At 45.4% G+C, this 17,505-nt stretch overlaps 1 protein-coding gene across 1 annotated transcript in view; it reads right to left on the reverse strand.

Moving 5' to 3' along the window:
* The window catches only part of LOC129824452 (uncharacterized), a 145,065-nt gene that overhangs the window by 43,169 nt on the left and 84,391 nt on the right, over positions 1–17,505 (reverse strand). Inside the window, exons 4-8 of the mRNA XM_055884132.1 lie at positions 10,020–10,083; positions 7,773–7,864; positions 7,518–7,575; positions 6,401–6,555; positions 5,066–5,933 (exon numbers count right to left, since the gene is read on the reverse strand). Coding sequence (XP_055740107.1) covers positions 5,066–5,933; positions 6,401–6,555; positions 7,518–7,575; positions 7,773–7,864; positions 10,020–10,083 — 1,237 coding nt within the window. The remainder of the gene's footprint in view (positions 1–5,065; positions 5,934–6,400; positions 6,556–7,517; positions 7,576–7,772; positions 7,865–10,019; positions 10,084–17,505) is intronic.

Here is a 17,505-nt window from a genome sequence, read left to right on the forward strand (position 1 = left end):
CAATATTATGGTCTGTCCAGCCCACTGGCATTGATCTGGCTTTTAAGCATTGCAATGGTATATTACAGAAAATCACATCAATGCATGTGTGTGAACGATGACCCAACTTAATTAATTGAAGATCTAGTAGTATCATTAACCATTTGTTTCAAACCACAGTTCTTGGCATATCTCATCATTTTTGTTCTATTTGAATTATTGTGATCCTTCCAATTTATATTAAAATCACCCAAGATAAATACATCTCTGTTGCCATCTGTGGCCTGGTCAAACCCAGTACATAAGTCATCCAGATTGGACACCTTAGAGCTAGGAGGTCTATACACACATCCTATATGAGTGCCTGGTGAGGCAGATGTACTTGAGCCCATAGTGCCTCTATTTGACATACATTAAGGTCATCCCTCCTCTTAAAAGGTATATGATTCTGAATATACAGTGCTACACCCCCACCATTCCTATTCCTGTCTCTTCTAAGTAGACTATATCTATGATTCCTGTCTCTTCTCAGTAGACTATATCCTTGATTCCTGTCCCTTCTCAGTAGACTATATCCTTGATTCCTGTCCCTTCTCAGTAGACTATATCCTTGCATGTTCATTTGCCCATCATTTACAGATGCATCTACATGCGTTTCGGTCAAGGCTAAAATATGAATATTATTTATGTTGACCAAGTTAAAAAACCTCATGTATTTTGTTAGAAAGGTTGCATACATTAACCTGAGCTATATGCAGCCCTTTCCTTATCAAGTGGAGATCAATAGAGCATGTACTAGTTATAGTTGAAGTTGTCATGATACACTACAACACACAAACTCAGATATGAACATTAAATTAAAATAGCCAGGGAGTTACTCTAGAGTCCGGATACAATTGCCCGTTGATATAAAGTTTATCCATCACCATGGAGACTCGTTGATTCAGGCAACGCTTTTCCTTCATGAAGGGATATAGTTTTTTTTCTCCTTTCATTGATCTCGGTGGGGAAGTGATCATTCATTCCAATATCAGTGTTTCTGAGTTCTCTGCCCATGTTCTTCGTCATTTCCTTTTGCTTAAATTTGTCAAAACATGCAATAATAGCCCGTGGCCTATTTCCAGAGGCTTTACCTATTCTACAACACCTGGGGTTTCGGCACAACACCTGGTCTCCAGGCACCATCGCATGAGCCTGAAGCAAAAGACTGGCAAAACTTGTGTTTCTAAAAATAAATTCAAAGGCACTAATAAGTCCTTTTTCATTGAATTTGTATTGAATTCTAAGTAAGTCACAGCCTATATGCGCAATTTATAGACTCTAATGATTTAATACAACAAAATGTGGTTTAAATGCTGAGCGCTTTTTTTTTGTTGTTGATTTATTTCACCTTTATTTAACCAGGTAAGCTAGTTGAGAACACATTCTCATTTACAACTGCGACCTGGCCAAGATAAAGCAAAGCAGTGCGACAAAAAAACAACAACACAGAGTTACACACGGGATAAACAAACGTACAGTCAATAACACAATAGAAAATCTGTATACAGTGTGTGCAAATGAAGTAAGGCAAATTTATTTATTTTTTATTTTACCTTTATTTAACTAGGCAAGTCAGTTAAGAACAAATTCAAATTCTTATTTTCATTGATGGCCTAGGAACAGTGGGTTAACTGCCTTGTTCAGGGGGCGAACGACAGATTTGTACCTTGTCAGCTCGGGGATTTGATCAAGCAACCATTCTATTACTAGTCCAACGCTCTAACCACTAGGCTACGCTGCCGCCCCCAATAAATAGGCCATAGTGGCGAAGTAATTACAATTTAGAAATTAACACTGGAGTGATAGATGTGCAGATGAGGATGTGCAAGTAGAAATACTGGTGTGCAAAAGAGCAGAATTAAAAAAAAATCAAATATGGGGATGAGATAGGTAGTTGGTTGGATGGCTATTTACAGATGGGCAGTGTACAGCTGCAGCGATCAGTAAGCTGCTCTGACAACCGATGCTTGAAGTTAGTGAGGGAGATATAAGTCTCCAACTAATACGTCTCCAACTTCAGTGATTTTTGTAATTATTTACAGTCATTGGCAGCAGAGAACTGGAAGGAAAGGCGGCCAAAGTAAGTGTTGGCTTTGGGGATGACCAGTGAAAATATACCTGCTGGAGCGTGGTGACCAGTGAGCTGAGATAAGCTGGAGTATTACCTAGCAAAGACTTATAGATGACCTGGAGCCAGTGGGTTTGCCGACAAATAGGTAGCGAGGACCAGCCAGCGAGAGCATACAGGTCGCAGTGGTGTGTAGTATATGGGGCTTTGGTGACAAAACGGATGGCACTGTGATAGACTGCATCCAATTTGCTGAGTAGAGTGTTGGCGGCGATTTTGTAAATGACATCGCCGAAGTCAAGGATCGGCAGGATAGTCCGTTTTACGAGGGTATGTTTGGCAGCATGAGTGAAGGATGCTTTATTGCGAAATAGGAAGCCGATTCTAGATTTAATTTTGGATTGGAGATGCTTAGTATGGTGCTTTATGTCCCTACCAGCCTATTGTCTGGTACTTGTAAATGCTTCGCAATGTATTTCTTTGTAGGCTATAGCCTTGAAATAATAAATAATATAGCCAAAATAATTCCCTTCTTAGGCTCCCCGTCTGGCTCCTGACCTATTTAGAGTGTTTATATGCTGTGTAATATGACACGTAGCCTATTTGAAATAATGTTCGCTTCTTACATTCACCTTTTCATGTTTATTCAAATACTTTTAATTCAAATCCTTACGTGTCGGGTTTCAATACTTAAAAACCCAATTGGTAGGTCCAGGTAGTCACAAAAATAGATGGGTGTTGGTTACATTGTGATTTTAATGAATGGAGCAAATTTGGACCAGCAGTTTTTTTTATTGTGAGCTCAGCAGTTTTTTTTTTGCAAAGCTGTAGGAAAGGACATGGCCACAGCAGCAGTGCGTAACCGCTCCATGAGTGATGAGCAGGACTCCACTCACATGGGCTACCTGCCCCCCCCCCCCCTTTGAAGCATAGGTTACTGTGGCCTACTGACCACGTTACAAGTGTAATTCAGAAATTAGGGAGAGATATCCTGTGGGGCCTTATTCAGATAATGCATGTCATAGCAAGATGCCTAGCGCTTTAAGGCAAGCGTCCTCCATCCTTTCTCGCTCTTTCACCCTCACAATGTCGGTTGCATCTAGCACCCTACACTGTGACTGGAAGCACAGTGTGTGTTTGTCTTACTACTGTGCACTACATTTCTGACCAATAACTAACGTGTGACCAAAGCATTCACTTCTATTACTTGTGTGCATCCGGGTTTCCATCTGATTCCCTGGTGAGGAGGCTTGGTGACATTTGAGAGACGACATCCTTAGAAGTTTTAAGGATAAATTAAAATGGATGAGAAGACCAAACGTTAATTTGAAAAATGAGGGGGTTGGGAAGGAGAGTTAAAGAACTGCAATCCAAACCTCACACTGAGAACTAGAAAACACCAGTTAACTTGGAGATGACAAACGGGGAATGATTACTATGATTATATAGTAATATATAATACAGGATATTTTATCATATAAATGATATAGGTTGTCTATCTGTTGGGAGGATATGTTAGGTAGATGTGTTGGGGTCTACACACACACATCCATACGGTACACAGACCTAGGTTCAAATACTATTAGACATAAATTTCAAATATGTGCTCGAGTGAACTTGCCTGTTGCAATAGAACCAATAATAAAGTCTCTAAATGACAAACCCCAACGACCTGCAGGCTAAAGCAAATGCGGAAAGTATTTGAAAGATTTACTAAAAGTAGTTGAACCCAGTTCTGCCCCTACAGTATGTTCCTACCACAGTACCTGGAGGGCCAACTGATGGCAGACTGAGTGCCAGCAGCATCGTCTTCTGAGTCTGTCTGGAGAGACCAGTCACTCTGAGACAACACTGCCAGGCTACAGGACCAATATGGTGAAGATGACGACATAGCTTAGAATGGTGCTGGGTCATTAGGACTACTATAATACTGTGGTTATGTCCCAAATTGCACCCTGTTCCCTATATAGTGCACTGCTTTTGACCAGGGCCCATAGGGCTCTGGTCAAAAGCAGTGCACTATGTCGGAAATATCAATATTAATCAATGCTATAAGAAGACATTTAGACCCTGTCCTCTCTCTCTCTCTCTGGTCTGACCAAAGATGGTGGATACAGGAAGATGTCTTACTCAGGCAGTTTACCATTGGAAACATTTTTCAAGGTTCCTGTCTTTGTAAGTGGGCGTTCCCTCTCTCGCGTGAGCATGCTTTCCTGCGGGAGCTCACGGTTCCTCCATAATCTCTGGCATGTTCATGCGAGAGAGTTAAGGCCCACTTACACAGAAAGGATTTATTTTCAATGGGAAACTGCCCAATAACAGCTGGCACTGGTATAATTATTGTCACCTCCCTGCTCGCCTCACCTGACCTGCCAAGAAAAGATTAGCCAGTGAGATGTCTCGCTTTCTCTACCATCTCTGCTCTGGCCATGGAGTTGGATAGAGGGCACACTTGGCACAAAGCCTGTTTTCAGAGGCAAAGATGAGCACTCTATGTAACTCTATGCGTCTGCCCTTACAGGGCAAGCTGTGAAACCCAACCAACTTAACAAATCCCCCATCATAGATGGCCCCCTTACCCCCACAAAAACACACCCTGCAGCCCCTCTGCGGCTCCTGATGAGATACCCAGGCAGGCAGAGTACCTCCTCTGTGAAACCAGAACAGTCCACAGTCCGGATACAACCCTCACTGGCACCACATAAACACTGTTACCAACAACAGCACAAGGGCAACAAAATACTGCAACTACTCCTTAAAGTGGTCAGTCAATGGTGAAAGCAACCTGTTTTTTAGCCAAGCCATTGCTCCCACCCCAGAGACAGTGGGAGCATTCATTACTGTGCCAATATCTTTACATTCGGGGTTTTTGTACTCAGCACCTGCACCTATTTCAAAATGAAAGCAACCTGAGCACAGAGATCAAACTCATTGGAGACAGAGTGCAGTATGACATCAAAGCCGATCTGAACTCACCCCTGTCTGCTGAGGATGGCCTGAGCCTGCTGCTCGATGAACAGGTCCCCGGGGGAGATGCCGTAGCGTGTGGAGGGCAGGGAGGCCCGGCGGGCCGTACGAGGGGAGCTGGGGATGGCCGCCACGCTGCAGGATTCTCTGGAGGAGGCCCTGGATAGAGGAGGGCTGGGCTGCTGGATGGAGGGGGCCTGGGCATGATCATGGGGCCTGTTACTGGCTCCTCTGAGGCCACCTGGCATCGTCCTCTCCTGGGCCCGCCGGTAGTTCTCCAGGTTCATCATCCTCTCCCGCTCTGAGAAGGTGCCGGCCCTCTCCCGGGTGGTCAGAGGGGCTTGAGTATGGGTCGGGCCTGCAGGGGCTGGACCGTGACCTGGGGCAGGAGCGTGGCCAGGAGTAGGCTCAGCAGGGTGAGCCTGCATGTAGATCCTGCCCACTCCAGAGCTGTAGGGAGTTCTGCGGGAAGTCTCCCGCCCTCCTCCTCCTCCTTCCTCCACCTCCTGTCTTTCTCTATCTCTGTCTCTCCTACGCTCTGTGACCGCTGGGGCCCCTCTATCCGAGGCGTCAGACTCTCTACGTGAGCACGAGTAGCGAGGACTGTAGTCCATGTCTATCTCCTGATCCAAGAGGATGCCGTAGCGCTCGGAGAGCTGGCGCCGGCGCTCTGCTTTGTAGCGGGCGATCCGCTCGGCCTTGGAACTGAGGCTGGCTGGGTCCACTGGGCCACCGGAAGAGGATAGGACAGGCTCTGCATGGGGGTGGGCGGCCGGTCCAGGATGGTCCCCCGGTCTGCCCCGGGTCCTAGACTGTCTGTCTGGGGAGGACACCGGCATCTGTGGGACCTCCACCTGCTCTCTGCTGTAACGTTTCACTGTGGAACGAGGAGGGAGACAAGCACGCAGTAAGGATGTGTCGAAAATGGCACTCTGTTCCCTTTATAGTTCACCACTTTTGACCAGAGCCGCATGGGCACTACCATATAGGGAACAGGGTGCCATTTGGGACGTACCCTAAATCATATGAACACAACAATGTCTCAAACATGGCATGGTCTCACTGTGGAACCAGGAGAAACTCAGACACACAGTTAAACATACAGGCAGACCTACCATGCCTCTCTCCCAAATATAATCTTTCTCCATCCCAAAATAATCCGAACCTAACAACCCATGCTCTGAATAAGGGTCTAGGTGTCGTATGCATTCCCCCTCACTAGCATACATTATGAGGCTTCAACTTTTCTTTACGAGGAGCTTTCAAATCTAAGTACAGTAGGCCAAGTCTACAGTATATGTTTCATACAGGGCTTGCATTGCCTTGTGTGGTCAGTATACGTACCCATGATTGGCTCACAGGGGTCTGAGGCCCGGGTGTATCGTGGCGGGTCCTCCTCCAGCATGCGGTTGGCCACCAAGCCGGCACAGCTAGGTATCAGGGCAAGAGGAGCCTCACTCTCGATACCCTCCAGACGCCTGGCTATCCTTTCCTTCCTGCTTCATACCAGACAGAGACAGACAGGGGGATATAGATATATTATAATATCATATATTGCAATTAAAAAATAAATAATTGAAAGTCTCTTTTGCAAGGGCGCCCTGCATCTCAACAAATACACAACAATTACACAATTAAGGCAGCATAGGAGCATAGGAAATACACCAACAAAATATAACATAATCATGAAAAACAACCACAATTCCTCAGTAAAGAGGTCCTCAACAGTGACTCCTGTTTATACAGGAGAGGTTTGCACAATTCCAGGTTTTCCAAAAATCTCAGTTGGAACATTCCCAGAATTAGAATGGAGTAAGCAAGACATAAGTGTCACACCCTGGCCTTAGTTATCTTTGTGTTCATTATTATTTTAGTTAGGTCAGGGTGTGACATGGTGAAGTATGTGTTTTTGTATTGTCTAGGGGGTTCTATGGTTTAGAGGGTTAAGTAGAATAGATGGTTTGGTGTTGTGTGTAGTTGTCTAGGAAAGTCTATGGTTGCCTGAATGGGTTCTCAATTAGAGACAGCTGGTTACTGTTGTCTCTGATTGGGAGCCATATTTAAGGCAGCCATAGGCTTTAGCTGTTGTGGGTCATTTTCTATGTCTAGTCTATGTTGAACGTAAGTAGTTTGTGTGTGCACTTGCGTTTGTAGCTTCACGGTCGTTTGTTGTTTTTGTTAGTTTGTATAAGTGTTTCGTGTTACGTCTTCGTATAATAAAAAAGAAGATGTATTCATATCATGCTGCGCCTTGGTCCAATCTCTCATATCAAGACGATCGTGACAATAAGGAAAACCTGGGAATGTTGGCGGAAATTTCCAGACTTTTACAGCCCTACACAGTAACAACATGAAACGGTCTGAGGTAGCTATGAGAGTTGATGAGAACTGAAGGATGTATGAAAAGGAGGGACAGATGGAGGGTTGTCAAGGATTACGATGTTGACATGTGCAGACATACCTGTTCATTTCTAAATCGCTCGAGACAGCGCTTTCAAAACGTTTCTTTAATTCTGAAACTGGGAAAAAATACATATAAAATATTATAAAACATGGCACGACAGTAATCTGTTAGTTAGTTCATTATTCCTATCGCAATAACTATGTGTGCGTCCCAAAATCCCCGACACATAGGTTACTACATGTGAAAAGTAGTGCACTGCATATAGAATAGGGTGCCATTTGGGATGCTGTCTGTGTTTGGGAAGAAGCTCACCCTTGGGTAGGACTGGCAGAAGATTGGCATCGATATCAGTGGCACTCTTGACCAGCTCGGTCTTGTCCCTGAAGGAAAAGTCCTTCTGAAAGCTGAAAGTAAAAGAGTTCCAAAGAATCTAACATCTTATCATGAGACTATTGCTATTGAAGATGTACTGTATATAAATTGTATACCAGTCTTCAGTGAGGTGCCCGCACAAATTTGTACTGGATATATCATCTCACATATTGGACATATTGGTCAAATGACAAAAAAAAATGATACTACCTCATGTTTCTGTAGCGTGAGGCAGCTTGGTGTACAAGTACACCCCCTGGACAGCACATTAGGCTCTATCCCCTAATCCAACTCCTTAACGCTGAGTGCCAAGCATAGATTACCATTTTTAGTCTTCGAGTACGACCCGAGCTGGGATCGAACCTCCAATCTTACAATCTCAGAGCTGACACTCTAACCACAAGGCCACTAAGTTGCTGACGTTGAGGAACCATTTTAAGATGGTGAAGACACCGTCATGTCTACTACTATTACTGTATTCACTGCCTTTAAGTGGATAAACATACCGTTAGTCCCAAGGGTCAGTTTGGGTAATTTTGTACTGTGCTTCTGTAACAGTTTTAACTTTAGTCCGTCCCCTCGCCCCGGGCGCGAACCAGGGACCCTCTGCACACATCAACAACAGTCAACCACGAAGCATCGTTAACCATCGCTCCACAAAGGCCACGGCTTTTGCAGAGCAAGGGGAACCACTACTTCAAGGTCTCAAAGCGAGTGACGTCACCGTTTGAAAGGCTATTAGCGCGCACCACCGCTAACTAGCTAGCCTTTTCACATCGGTTACACTTCGACTTCCGTGAGGGAAGAGGGATCTAGCTAAGAACTAGGTTAAACCCCTAACCCTAACATGGCACACCTCCAGGAAACGATCAGGATCATGCCCTAGTGGCTTCATCCAGAGCAATCAAAAGGACACACAGCCAGGCAAGTATCTTCTAAACATCTCCGCCGTCACAATGAAACGTTCTGACCCACTTACTTGTCAATCAAAAGATCTCAAAATGGTCCGATGTGAAACAGTGCAACTCTATGAAACATGAATGAATGACCACATGACCATAGAAATCCTATCATTCACAAATGAAATGAATTGTAGTAGCTCTACTTAATGCATCTCTGATTCTCCACCCCAAACTGGCCTCAGAGCAAGACGTGTTATATTTTACTAAAATCCGTGCCACTCCATTTATTATGTTACTTTACGTTAGGTGACATTACATTTGCCTACCAATGTAATAGCGGTCATACAATATAATAGGAATTATAAGGCGTATAGTATCCTACGTCTTGATCGCAACAGTTTGCTCTGACTCGTTTAGTATGATATATTACATTCGACTGCTTTAGTATGAAATGCCACGTTCAACTGCTTTAGTATGATATATGGAATAACATTAGATTGGTTTGAGCATTGGTAGGAAGGAATGTTTAACATTGTTAAATCCATTTCAGGAAGTGTGCAAGTGCACAATTTTGGAAAAGAGTGGAGAATGTTGACATAGACTAGCTTCGAATGGGTACAGAAAATGAGCTGTCAGTTGCAGAAGTACACTAATTCCATCAGGATAGGAGGGCGGGCCTACTGATTGGAGGTGTTACAGTTCTTCTGTTCTGCCATTTGAACAAAGTATCGTAGGATAAGCTGCTCCAAGCATGTCCAGCTTTTAATGCTTACTGGGCTAATTTTGCCCAGTAAGCATTAAAAGCTGGAGTATTTTGTTGCCCTTGTGCTGTTGTTGGTAACGGTGTTTTTGTGGTTTCAGTGGGGGTTGTATCCGGACTGTGGACTGTTCTGGTTTCATAGAGGAGGTACTCTGCCTGCCTGGGTATCTCATCAGGAGCCTAGTCTTAAACCAGTCTGAATTAGTCTTTAAACCAGTCGGAAGAACCTACCCTTATCCTTGTCTATCCCTATCTTGATGATGTAGCAGATATAACAACATGGGGCCCGACAAGCACGTTCTTCAGGACTACAGTGTGTAATGTTTGCAATAACAACCTGATCAAATGACCTTACGTTTGTTCACTTTCATCTGAAGTTTAATGTTGGCTCAATCACTTTCTATGATAAAAATACTCTCTTTCTGACGCATAATTGTGCGTGCCACAACGCGACTGTGAAATGGGTCTACTTGTATATGTCAGAATATGACAAGTGAAAAGTGCATACAAAATGGTTTCCTTCACCTTAGAGTTTCTGTTGGCAATGGGGTTGACGTGCAGAGTTTGACTGGAGCCTCAGTTCCAAAGCCTGGAGAAACAGAACAGACAAGATATGTTAGAAAAACATGGCCTACTTCTGTGTATGTTCATTGGTTAGATTTTTCCTGTCACACAGTGCGGTGAAACAGTGTGGTGAAACTCGCCAAATGACTTAACTGATAAAAAAAGGACTGATTACATAAATATTACAAAGACATATCAAGACTGTGTCAGAGTGGACCAAAAACAGGAATACCACCGCATTTTACTACGACTCAATCTTCCATTGCAATCTGACGAAAAAGCATATTACGTCGTCATCATCACCTAAACGGAAACATGATGGAATTACACACTGTAGATAACCAGCACCAGCTACAGAGACTAACTCTAGACTCCAGCCTAAATAAGGTACTCACTTCTTCAATATCAATCAATAATCATTGGAAAACGAGAGCGAAACAACAGCTTTTTCAATAAAATATCTAATAACACTGCCGCTACCTTGCTCTCCAACCAAGGTCCACGAATTGAAGAATAGTTTTCTTTTAATCAAACTACACTGTCATCTAAAATGTTCTGCTGTGAGGTGGGGGGGGGGGGGGGGTTGGATCGTTTGAAGTCATGTTTTCATCTAATTAGCTAAACAAAACTGGTTTAAACAATGAAATTGTCGTGGAAAATCGGCTTTGTTTACATAGTGGGGGATGAAAATAACGCCATTTAGACTGTAATGATCTCAAACAATCGACGCATTCGGCCGTCACACCATTGACATAGCAACGGACGCTAATAGCTTATCGAATCCCATTGTGACGCGGGGGGGGGGGGCGGGGCTTTTTGGCAGGGGGATACTATTTTGCGTGACAGCCCCCCAAAGGGCTAGAGCCGGCCCGAGTATGTATGGGTGGGTGCAGGTGTTGTCACGGGTGGTGGCCTGAGAGCGAATGTGTCAATCAGGTCATCGAAATCAGAGACAGGGTCAGTCGTCCACCCATGACAATGTCCAATTGGTTCGCGGGCAGCCGTGCGAAAAGGACACGCCAGAGACGAGCTTAGGAGACTGTCGGTCAAAAGTGAGCTCAGTGAAGAAGGGGATTTTCTATAAATACACAGAGGGAGGCACAAGGTGAAAAATAGACCCTGTTAAAACAACCGCACCTCGTCTCAAGGCAGGCAGGAATCACGAGAGCGAATAGACTTACCATGTGTCCATCCTCAGTTAAAGTCATGGAAACCACCCTCTCTATCAGCTTTCATAGTCTGATAGGACTATGAGAGAGTAGGAGGGTTGATCTACGATCAGTTCCCCCCTCTTCATTCACTATAAGATAAAGGACCTGACAGATCCTAGCGGAAATCTCAATGGATCAGCACTCCTGAGACGCTTGATACATACAAGCCCTGAAGTGCATGGATGAGAGGGGTGTAATGATCTGCAGCATACAGTAATAAAGTACCACGGATAAAGCACCTGTTGACTACTAGGGACGTTTGTATCAGATGAGGAGAAGGTAATAAAGAGACAACATCAGGTACACTTCCTCAGTCCACATGGACAAATATATATATACTTGATTCATTAGTCAAATGGTGCTACTGCAGCGGTAGCAGCCCTTACACACACACACGCACACGCACACGCACACACACACACACACACACACACACACACACACACACACACACACACTCCAGAGTCCCCTCCTCCTCCTTTCCCTTACCTTGCCCACCGACACTGTATTTGACATGGCTCAGATAATTAGTGATCCGTGGGTTCCGGAACATGTTTGTAGGGAGGCTGAAGACGGACAGAACATACGCTGCTGACAGGCTCCCTGTTGTCCCACAGCTAGCGGTGCTTACAGACAGTCACAGCAGCAGTGATGCAGACAGACTGACAGACTGTGGCAGTAATGTACTACACAGACAAACACACACACAGCGAGGCAAGTAGCATTAAGGCCTGACCCCACTGAGTGGATCGCCAGCTCAGACCAGCAGTCTGAAAGACAGACAGACACGGTGTGTGTGCGTGCGTGTGTGTGTGTGTGTGAGCTCAGCCAGGGAGATCAGCGCCGATAGAGGGACAGACAAAGAGAGAAGAGAGAGTAAGAGAGAGAGCGAGAGGAGAGCGAGAGACAGGTGTAAGCAAGAGAGAGAGAGGGGGGGGGGGAGAGAGAGATGAGAGAGAGGGGGAAGAGAGAGGGGGAAAGAGAGAGAGATGAGAGGCAGGAGGCAGAGTGCTAAAGCTGTTCAGAGCCACTAATCAGATTACAGACAGAAATTAGCCCTGATGATAAAAACGCTGAAAATGGATTGGAGGATGGTGCCAGGAGGACTGAGGAGTGTAGCAGGTAAGAGAGAGAGACCGATACACAGAGAGACCGATACACAGAGAGACCGATACATACAACCACACCCACTCACACATGTACACACACACACACTGGCATAGACTTGTTGGAAACCTGGACAGGTTTCAATAATGCAGCACAATGGTGAAATAGTTCAGACAGTGTCCAATAATGGACAAGAAATACCACTTGTCTAAGTCATCACAAATAGAGTAAGACTACAGGGAGGGGAAGCAGAAGAGAGAAAGGGCAGAGAGAGAGGCAGAGAGAGAGGCAGAGATAGCATGGGAGGAAAGAGATAGTGTAAGAGAGAGAGAGGGGCAGAGAGAGAGGCAGAGAGAAAGAGATAGTGTGTGTGTGTGAGAGAGAGAGGCACACAAAAAATGATACATACCTCGGCCTAATCATCAGCGCCACAGGTAACTTCCACAAAGCTGTGAACAAGCTGAGAGACAAGGCAAGAAGGGCCTTCTATGCCATCAAAATTTGACATACCAGTTAGGATCTGGCAAAAAACACTTGAATCAGTTATAGAACCCATTGCCCTTTATGGTTGTGAGGTTTGGGGTCCGCTCACCAACCAATAGTTCACAAAATGAAAACCGCCTTATGCTAGGGTTACCACTGGCTAGCGCTACATAACCCCCTAGGCTCCTGGTCCATGGGACACCTACTAGACTGGGGTAAGGACTGCCAGACTAAATTTCTTCGACCCCCACCAGAGCCTCGCCGTGTCCTCCTGCATCCATTGAAGACCAAGACTTCTCCCCGCTCTCCCTCCCGAATACTTCGCCCTCTGGGAGGCCTTCAGTGAGAAAGAAAGCCGCCCGGCTCCACACTTCCCCGGGGCCGTCTGTACTCCCTCTCAACCCCTTAAGCAGCAGTCATGGACAATTACATCCGGGAGTCGCTGGAGGCAGGTTTCATTTGCCCCTCTACATCACCAGCTGGTGCAGGCTTCTTCTTCATGGGTATGAAGGATGGAGGCCTGCGTCCTCGCATCGATTACAGAGGGCTGAACCAGATTACGATCAAGAATCGCTACCCCCAATTCTTCACCAAACTGGACCTCCTCAAGGCTTACAATCTGGTTAGAATCAGGGAGAGAGATGAGTGGAAAACTGCCTTTAACACCCCTAGTGGTCACTATGAGTATTTAGTCATGCCCTTTGGATTACCGAACTCACTGGCAGTCTTTCAAGCATTGGTCAATGACACCCTTAGGGATATGTTGAATCAGTTTGTCTTTGTTTACCTCGACGACATCCTGATCTTCTTGAAAACCCTTCCGGAACACATACTGCACGTCCGTCAAGTCCTGAGACGCCTCCTGCAGAGGTAACTATATGTCAAGATTGAGAAGTGTGAGTTCCACGTATCCCAAGTTTCCTTCCTGGATCACATTATCTCTACTGAGGGCATCCAAATTAACCCCTTAAAGGTTGAGGCGGTCGCCGATTGGCCCCATCCCACCTCACTCAAGCAGGTCCAGTGGTTCCTCGGGTTTGACAATTTTTACAGCCGTGAATTTTTTACATCCATTTTATATGGAACTTTGGTGTGGTGGAAGTGCCTCTCACGGTTCTAACCCGCAAGTCCCAGACCCATTTTTGCTGGACTCCCGAGGCTGACAAGGCATTTGTGGAGCTCAACGGACGTTCCACCTCTGACCCATCCTCGTTCATCCTGATCCTATCTCATTCCTTTGTGGTAAAGGTGGACGCCACGGACACCGGAGCAGGGACGGTTCTTTCACAGCGGAAACGAGGAGGGCAAGAAACTGCACCCATTCACCTTTCTCACCATGGCGGTTCTCGCCAGCGGAACGCAACAACGATGTAGGCAACCGGGAGCTCTTGGTAGTCAAGTGGGCCCTTGAGGGGTGGAGACACTAGTTGGAGGGGGCACTTCATCCTTTCGTGATCTGGACGGACCATTAGAACTTGGTCTCCATTCAAGAAGCCAAGAGGTTGAACGCTCGCCAGGCTAGGTGGGCTCTGTTTTTTTTAACAGGTTCGATTTCACACTAGCCCATCGCCCGGGATCCAAGAACCAGAAGGCAGACGCACTGTCTCGCCAACACGATGTCTCTAACGAGGAGAGGGACCCCGAGCCCATCATCCCCAGCTCACGCATCTACTTCCATCTTTAAAACATCAAAACATCAAACAGGGAAGGGACACGGGAGGAATGATAATACATAGTGTAACCATCATCTGTGTACATTTTGTTTATTTATTAGCCATTCTTTTTATAATCATATTTTGATTTCATTAAATGTATCGACCGAAGATTACACAATACAACAGCAGTAGTGTTGTACCTGTATACACGACTATATGTACTTATTATAATCACTACTGAAATGAACTGCATTTCATTATCCTCAGTGCATTGTACTGTATTTACTGAAATGCTTTACCACTACTGCTCTGGCAATATCTACTGTCTGTTTCCAAAGTGGTTAGAATCTGGAGCGTCAACTACCAACACCATAACTTATACACAGACATAGGCAGCCGTACCAAACAGTGGGCCTGCGTCCCAAATGCCACCCTGTTCCCGATATAGGGATTTTAGGAACCCCTGCTCTTTCCATGACCTAGGCAGACCAGGCGAATCCCGGTGAAAGCTTTGATCCCTTGTTGATGTCACTTGTTCAATCCACTTCAATCAGTGTAGATGAAGGGGAGACGGGTTAAAGAAGGATTTTTAAACCTTGAGACAATGGAGACATGGATTGTGTGTGTGTGCCATTCAGAGGGCGAATGGGCAAGACAAGTTATTTAAGTGCCTTTGGTAGTAGGTGGTAGTAGGTGCCCGGCGCACCGGTTTGTGTGTCAAGAACTGCAACACTGCTGGGTTTTTAATGCTGAACAGTTTCCCCTGCGTGTGAAGAATAGTCCGCCACACTCAAAGGACATCCAGCCGACTTGTCACAACTGTGGGAAGCATCGGAGTCAACATGGGCCAGCGTCCCTGTGGAACGCTTTCGCCACCTTGTAGCCCATGCCCAACGAATTGAAGCTGTTCTGAGGGCAAAACGGTGTCCAACTCAATATTAGGGAGGTGCTCCTAATGTTTTGTACACTCAGTGTACAGAGAATATATTCTGTATATTCCCATAGGGCCCTGGTCAAAAGTAGTGCACTACATAGGGAATAGGGTGCCATTTGAGAAGCAGTCTTTGTTCCTGAATTAGCAGAGATGTACAGTATACCAGAGGGTCGATGCCTGACAAATTAGAGCTAACCTATTGTGGTACCCACTGAGAGTGAATGGAGATTGGACTCACTGCAGAGAACAACACTGTACTGAGGCTTTACACTGTGAACATGAAAATAGAACCAAAGTGTAGCAATACACACACACACACACACACACACACACACACACACACATACACACACACACACACACACACACACACACACACACACACACACACACACACACACACACACACACCGAACATAACACTGTCAGTGTCTTTTTGGATATTGGAAATGCATGATTTGTCTCTCTTGAATGGCACCACGTGGGCTTAGATGGCAATGTTTACATGTTTAACTCTGCCTCACCCTTGCCCCTCCCGGGTCCACCTGCCGCCCTCCACTCCAAGTAGTCAACCCTAATAAGGCAACATGTTAGCTGAGTGGCTGCCTGATGGAGGGAGAGAGAGAGGTCACCCAGTGTTTACCACCAGTGTGTGTGTGTGTGTGTGTGTGTGTGTATGCTCGCTTTCCCTCTCCTTCCTCTCCTCACCCACCTTCCTGGCAGCCATCACGGCAACAAACATGATCCCTGTGAGTCCCCCGCACCCACCCCGTAGACCCCTCCCCCCCACCCCATCTCCCACCACCGCCCCTCCCCAGGCACATCTGGCTGTCTCTTTGCCCGAAAGGCCACAACACCCATCACACAAACGTACAATCCAAAACAGACCCCAGTCCACACAGCACACGGGGGCTTGTTCTTCAAAATAAATCACTGAATGTAACCTCCAGCACAGGCTACGATGTTTCCTCACAAGACCACAGTGCTGCTTTAGGCACCAAAATGAACAAGGGCACACGTGAAGGACAGGCTGACGTGTGAACACTGCAGGTCCATGCCTACGAACATTAGAAAAAGTATACGTTTCACCTGAACTTCTGTCTCAAAATGCTCATCAGCCAATTACAATCGTCGACATAAACTCAGCAAAAAAAGAAACGGCCTCTCTGATGATCAAGTTCCACAGACATGCGACTAACAGTGGGTTAATTGCCTGTTCAGGGGCAAAACGACAGATTTGGACCTTGTTAGCTCAGGGATTTGAACTTGCAACCTTTCAGTTACTAGTCCAACGCTCTAACCACTAGGCCACCCTGCCGCTGCAGTCCTCATGCCTCCTTGCCGCATGCCTAAGGCACGTTCACGCAGATGAGAAGGGACCCTGGGCATCTTTCTTTTGGTGTTTTTCAGAGTCAGTAGAAATGCCTCTTTAGTGTCCTAAGTTTTCATAAATGTGACCTCTGTAAGCTGCACAGGTGCATGTTCATTAATTGTTTATGGTTCATTGAACAAGCATGGGAAACAGTGTTTAAACCATTTACAATGAAGATCTGCGAAGTTATTTGGATTTTAACTAATTATCTTTGAAAGACAGGGTCCTGAAAAAGGGACGTTTCTTTTTTTTGCTGAGTTTAGTTGCACGTGAAAGAACACTACATTGAATTTGGTCCCATCAGATAACCTGGAACAAGTTAGTCCTATACTAACCTCACCAGCTGACAGTGATTATTACCTGTAACAAATTCTGCATCAGCCAATCAAAGATATTAGACTTTATATTCACCAACCAACTGCTTTTCTTAAAATAGGTCAACTTGGAAGGATATTTTAAACCTCCAAATTCAAGGTTTACGTTTGTTCCGCTTGGTCTGTCTCGAGTGTAGAGTGCCAATATTGCATGATGGTGTATCTTGACTAGGCTACTAACTACTAACATTACATACAACTTCAAACATAAAATCCCATGTTTTTGCTAATCAGTTTCACACATATACATGTGCTTTTACAAAAAAAGATAAAGGAGGCCTATACAACAAGTTTATTGTACATTGCAAAAC

The sequence above is a fragment of the Salvelinus fontinalis genome, chromosome 26 (genome assembly GCF_029448725.1).
Source record: "Salvelinus fontinalis isolate EN_2023a chromosome 26, ASM2944872v1, whole genome shotgun sequence".
In the NCBI taxonomy this organism is placed as follows: domain Eukaryota; kingdom Metazoa; phylum Chordata; class Actinopteri; order Salmoniformes; family Salmonidae; genus Salvelinus; species Salvelinus fontinalis.